The sequence below is a fragment of the Lontra canadensis genome, unplaced genomic scaffold, assembly GCF_010015895.1.
Source record: "Lontra canadensis isolate GAN:19392208 unplaced genomic scaffold, GSC_riverotter_1.0 scaffold2, whole genome shotgun sequence".
Taxonomy (NCBI): Eukaryota; Metazoa; Chordata; class Mammalia; order Carnivora; family Mustelidae; genus Lontra; species Lontra canadensis.
In genome coordinates, this window is record NW_022630996.1 from 67,538,723 (window position 1) to 67,545,363 (window position 6,641).

At 41.2% G+C, this 6,641-nt stretch overlaps 1 protein-coding gene across 8 annotated transcripts in view; it reads right to left on the reverse strand.

Moving 5' to 3' along the window:
- RUNDC3B (RUN domain containing 3B) overlaps positions 1-6,270 on the reverse strand; it is a 150,649-nt gene extending 144,379 nt beyond the window's left edge. For 2 of the 8 annotated variants that reach the window (XM_032875950.1, XM_032875975.1), the window contains exons 1-2: positions 5,716-6,267; positions 2,696-2,716 (exon numbers count right to left, since the gene is read on the reverse strand). In XM_032875950.1, coding sequence (XP_032731841.1) covers positions 2,696-2,716; positions 5,716-5,843 — 149 coding nt within the window. In that variant the 5' untranslated portion in view covers positions 5,844-6,267. Of the gene's footprint in view, positions 1-2,695; positions 2,717-5,715 lie in introns of all 8 variants that reach the window. The other 6 variants (XM_032875959.1, XM_032875984.1, XM_032875967.1 and 3 more) reach the window with 5 other exon arrangements.
- Between the last annotated feature and the right edge of the window lie 371 nt (positions 6,271-6,641).

The following is a 6,641-nucleotide window of genomic DNA, read 5'->3' on the forward strand; positions in this document are numbered from 1 at the left end:
ATGTATTTTCACAACTACAAACATTTTTGAGAAAAATTTCAGACTATTTAAATACATGAAGGGTAATATTCTTTTTCTTGACCTGATTGCTAGTTACAAGGCAGCGTCCTCTTCGCAAAAATTCACTGAGCTATACACTTATGCTATGTGCACTTTCTGTATGCAGATTATAAGTCAATAATAATTTATATGAAAAATGTGAAAGCAAAGTGAGCTAAGAATAATGCTAAATCCAATACTCCCATGTTCTACGTATCTTTTAGAGCTTGGCCACAGATTTAATACTAAAATTTCTAAAGCTTACAAGAAAAAAGAAGTTGTCAGTTACACATTTGTGTCCAGTAGATATAAATAAACCAACTGCCTAGAGATACAATTCTTGGCACTAAAATAAGACAGCTATTTCTCATAGAAAAGTTAACAAAAAGAAGACACTTCTTGATATAATAAACAATGTTCTTGACAACTTCAAGACCTTCTGTGACTGTTTCTTCTGATGACACACAATATAGGCCGATGGAATCTTATCAATGCACAATTGTGAAAAAGCAAGTGGTGATAGGATTGTGTGAAGCAATGCTGTCTACATACCCAGCTGCTTTCTGATGATTTGGACCAACTCAGATATAGATCTTCAAAACTTGTAAGTCTGAACACATAAGCGGATAAGCTTCACATATTCCCCCTTGAATATCCGATCTTTTAACAGAGCTTCTGACATTTATCAATCAGCAATGAATTAAGATAAGCAGGGAAGTTAAGGTAAGCAGGAAAGTTACATGTGTGGAGGACAGCTATTTCCCTGAGTATGAACTCATTTTAGCTAAGAAAAGAGATAATGACCTATGCATGCTGTGAAATTTATCCAGGACTAATAGCTGAAAAGATGATCATGCTATCTCTGTCACCAATACCTATCAGGGCTCTTAACAATCCTCGGAAATGATACTGAACCTGCTTCGAAGGAATACAACTAAAAATGTTGATGAAAGACCAAACCCAAAGTTCTGCTACACAGAACATGACTAAAAGAGCTTTAGCCAAAAATATGATCACTTTAGCCAAGGTATGAAGAGTCTCATGAGGCATACTCAAGCAAATAGTTACTAGGAAAGTAAGTCCCTCAATTTGAAGTTCTTTAAAGGATTATATTGCCAATCACACTAACATTTTATGTATCTGGAGTTCACCCACCATGTTCAAACAGAGCTAGAGACATTTTTTCTGATTATTCATCAACTAGAATGTTGAGTTCAGAGTGCTAAAGCTCGTTTACTTAACTGAGGCCTCTGGCTACCTTTTTTTTTTTTTTTTTTTAAACACATGACAGATTTACTTACTTGCTTTCCTAGTTCACAGCCAATTCTAATAAGTATGTGAAGATAGGAAGCACAAAGGAAAGAGGTGCTAGAAACAGGCAGAGTTGTAATAACAGATTACAACTTTGGTAGGAAGCAATAGCAGAATGCAAACACAGAGGAAAAAACTTCAAACACACAAGCTTCCTAGGGCTGTGTCGCAAAAAGTTCTATATCTCAAGAGTCCTCAAGGGCAGCCACCACACAGGACATATTCACAGAAACAGATTCAGAGTGAAGTCTTCAATAAAGATTCTATTATTTTTTAGAGAGTCTTTTTTTTTTTAAGATTTTATTTATTTATTTGACAGATAGAGATCACAAGTAGAGAGGCAGGCAGAGAGAGAGAGGAGAAGCAGGCTCCCCGCTGAGCAGAGAGTCCCATGTGGGGCTCAATCCCAGGACCCTGGGACCATGACCTGAGCCGAACGCAGAGGCTTTAACCCACTGAGCCACCCAGGAACCCCTTTAGAGAGTCTTTTTAAAGAAGATAGGAAAATGTGTAGTACATTTTTAAAAGTGATTCACCCAAAATGTTTTAAATATTAATATTTATTTTGGCTTAGATTTAAACACTTAAATTCTAAGCTTCAGTTATACGGAAGACTGCAATCCATAACCAAAGCTGGGTAGAGCACTATAGTTGATGGGAGAATTTTAAGCTTAACTCACACAATTTATAACATGGAAAAGATAAGCACCTCATTCCCTGACCACACTGGAAAAACAAGGCCCTACTGTTACTTGAAATAAGATTCAAATTATGAAATAATATCTTCACCTACAGAAAACCAAGAATAACTATGTACATCTTATTAGAAGTACTTGAATTTTGAAAACCATCGTTTGTCTCCAGTCATCACACTTTCTCCTTAAGTGGTTCTTATTAATCCTTTCTATCCACAAGACAGGAAAATTATGATTGTGTGAGGAGTTTCTCTTAAGGTATTGATGTAAAAGTTTAACAAATGTTATATTAAAATCTGTTTATGCATATATAAACTGAACACTTAAATAACTTTCTCATAAAGTGTTAACCTACAGAAAGAGACTTTCCATTTTAATTCCCTTTGCCAACAGAAGTAAAATCAAAAGAATATGTAAGTTTTTCAATAAAACATGAAGCATAAAATGACAGAAAAAATGACTAATGTGCCTGATTTTCTATGGATGAAAAATAGAAATTAAAAAAAAACCCTGGGACTTTAAAAACTTAATTTTTCAAAATTCTAAATGGTAAAGAATATGCAGGGGAAATGCTAGTTGGTACACAGAGCCAAAATCAGCCTATGAGTATTCTGGAATTGAGCATGGAATATTTAGAGGCAACAAATGACCTAGTTTCTCTCCACCACGATCTGTAAAAAAAAAAAAAAAAAAAAAAAAAAAAAAAAAAAGGATGATAAGATAGTACTAAGTACCATACAAGTATTTTAAACGCTACAATGCATAAATTTTCAGTAGAACAAAAATAAGAGATGAAATAATTACATACACAATCACAATGAATAGAAATTAAATTCAATTCAGGTCCTATCTTACCTAACCCAGCAAGCCACTTCAAAAACTCCACACCATAACAATACTGTTCTTGTGCAAGGCTTTAAACCTAAAGAATTGCTTAGTTGCATCATAAAGGTTTAAAACTCAGCTGAGAATATGTCTAAGTTGTTTAAGGGGTAAAGAAAAGCATTATCGTATAAATAATATAGATACAGTGGAATGATATGTGGTGATGGGGGAGCATTTTGTTTTGATTTGCTTTGGTAAACTGTTCACAAGTTTTCTAGAGTATCAGTGGAGGAAAATAAAATGGAAGGCACAGTTCAAAATGTTTTTGTTTAGAGAGAAAAATGCACATACCTCATCTAGCTGCCATTAAACATATGTCTACCATTACCCTGCTCATATTTGGAGAAATTCAAAAGAAAGTATCAACACATTTTATTTGCAATCTATCATTAGTTTTAAGGCTGTTATTGAAGGTTACTAATGATCTAGGCTAAGATGATTTTATAGATCTGAAAACTAGATAATGAAATGTTTGCATGGCTTGTTAAAGGACATAGAACTAAATGACAAAGTAAACTCAGAACTCAAACTCTAAACCAACTTCTTCACAACTTAAATATCAAATCATCTCTAACTTCATATATAAAAATTTTAAAATGAGTTAATTAAGAGACAAGGGTGAGATACCACAATTTGGTAACTTTGAAAGGCAAAGAAACATAAATGCATAAATATTGATTTGTTCAGGCAGAGCTACTTAAAACATCCAAATGGCCTAGAATGACTTTTTTTCCCCAAAAAGTAAAAGCCTTTTAGACAAAGCCTATCAAACAGTTCCCATTATTATTAAGGAGGATGATAATTTATATAAACCATCAACTCTTCAGATGTGAAGAACAGCCTTAGTAGTAAATCCACATAAATACACTAGTTGAAATCTAAGCCAAAAATTGAAATCTGTTTTAGCTACAACACTAAATTTATGTGTAAATTATAACTGAGGTCAGCACTTATATTCTTTTTGCAATAGAAAACAATAATCATGCAAATAAAATTAATGAAAATACAGCAAGCCTGGACAGCTGTCCACACAAATCAGTGTGATATGCCTGAAACATCTTAAATATAACTTAAAATGTTATTTAAATAAGATTGAGGTACAAGTCCTTTCTTCTGGCCTTCCTCTGATGAGGGAGCAGATGAACATCAAGTAACCTAAAATCAGCCAGGACAAAAATGGAGAAGCAAGAGTACCCACCACTGAAATTATTCAATCGATAAATATTTACTGAGCACTGGATGCTATAGTATGAAGAATTACTTAAAAAAAAAGAAAGAAAGAAAGAAAAAAGACAACTGAGCAAAAAACTGCACTGTGAAGTTTAACTCTGAGGAAGCTTTTATGAAACACATTATCCCAAGAATGTTGGATCCTGCTAAAGATGATCATCTTTTAAAAAAATCAAGTCATAATCTTTAATATATGTAAAATACATCAGCCTTGCATATTGTTCTATTTTCCTAACTTAAAAAAAGATTTGCCTGGATTTTAAAAAAAATTGAATACCTGTCTTCCTCAAAGGTTGTATCCTAGACAGCACAAATGGTAAATTTAACCAACTCCACATTATTTTACTGTTTACAGCTCAAGTGCCATATAGTTAGTGAGGCAGCCTTCCTGCTATGTAGGCAAACATATGTAATAGTCCAGGTTAAAAAAAAACAAAAAGTCGCTCAAAGTTATTGAATAGAAGTCCCAGCATAAATATCTGTATGCTGCGTCAGATGCTTGATACATTTTTACACAAGAAATACACAGAAATTGAAAAGGAGGGAAAGGTCATTTTTTAATTCTTAGAGAATTACCAATGGTTGTTGCTGAGATGTTTGGTGAAAAATCAGTTATTTCAGAATACAGACACTAATTATTCACTTTACGTTTCTGTATTTCCTAGAATAAAGGAATACTACATTTATAATTAGAAAATCTTTAAGGAGGGGCGTCTGGGTGGCTCAGTGGGTTAAAGCCTCTGCCTTGGGCTCAGGTCATGATCCCAGGGTCCTGGGATCAAGGCCTGCATCCTGCTCTCTGTTCAGCAGGTAGCCTGCTCTCCCCACCCTCCCCCACCCCCGCCTGCCTCTCTACTTACTTGTGATCTCTGTCAAATAAATAAATAAAATCTTTTAAAAAATAAAACCTTTAAGGAAAGGGAGACGGAATAAATCATTGACACGAAGACTAGGTACCCTCCACAAGTCCCACTTGCAGAATAACAACTGCAGAAACTGCACTAGCACTGCAATTTAAAAGTGGAGAGAAAACACACACACACACACACACACACACACACACACACACACGGCAGGCTTGTAGTAGACATTCAATACTGGGGGAATGAAATAACTGACTACATACGTAAACAAGCCAAAACAAAAACAAAATGCATTCCGATTTTGAGGCAACACGGTAAACAATCACAGAAACGACGACTTCGCCAAAACGTGGCTGACAGCTTAATGGGCACTAAATGAAAGAGCTTTTCCTTCCTGTCCTCCTCTCACTCTGACACTAGAAGACACATTCAAAACAAATCCTCCCCCAGCCCCGCCCCAAGCCTGATCCTCGCTCGGCTCCAGTCCTGAAACTGTCTGAAAGTCCGGGGCCTCACGGTGCCCAGACCCGGGCCCCCGTCAGGGAGCTCGCGACCGCGGACACGCCCGGTGCGGCACAGACTGGAGCCACGGCCCCCCAGTCTGAGGGACCCCGAGGGGCTCGCGCTCTAGCCCTCAGCCCTCGGCGGCGGCGGCCCCCTCCCGTCGCCGCGAGCCGCGGGCCGCGCCGTACCTGCACACCGTGATGAGGTTCCTCCTCTCCACCGCAGCATTGCGGGCGCTGAGGCTCTTCTTGCCGCCGCCGCCGCCGCCGCCGCCGCCGCGGCTCCCGCTCAGGCCCCCCAGGCTCCTGGAGGCCATGGTGGGCTGACCCCCGCGCCCCTTTTGTCTGCTGCTACCGCTCCCACCCCCCACACCTGCTTCCCAATGCTCCTGTTCGTTTTGCTACCGTGGGGACACTGGCGAGTCGTGGCGGAAGGAGCGGGGACCGACGGAGGGTGTGGAAGACCGCGGGGGAACTCGTACCCGGGCACTGGCGGCTCGCGCTCCGCACCCAAGCTACACACACACACACACTCACACACACATTCACGCGCACACACGCACGCACCTCCCCCGCCCTCGCGCGCGCCGCCGGCCGCCAGGCGGAGCGTGCGGGGCGGTGTCGGCGCTCCCCCGCTTCCCGAGGGACCTCGGCTGCCAGCACGCGCGCGTGCCCGCCGGCCCGCACGCCCTACCACCTGCCTTCGGCCGCCACTCGCGCCCCAGGGGCGACTGCTGCGGTGAGGCCACGAGCCTCGCACGCGCGGCCCCGCCCTCCCTGCACCTATCAGGCCAACGCAGTCCACCTGGAGCCAATCGCGACACGCAGGGGGCGGGGTCGGCCTCGCGGCTTTTAAAAAGCAACGTGCTCGAGCACCACCCCGGCGCGTGGGCAGCTGTCAAGGCGCCGGGCTCGCGCTCGCAGCCCGCGTGCCGCAGGCAGCCGGCTTGCCGCGAAGCAGCGCTGCAGTTTGCACGGGGATTGTGGGATGCGAGGCGCCGGAGAGACCCGGGAGGAATGCTGATCGTTGTCGGGAGCCCAGCTTTAACTGCTGGGATCTCTAGCTTTAGCTGCTGTTATTTCCATGGCGAAAGCCTATTCCCAGGTTCTCAGCC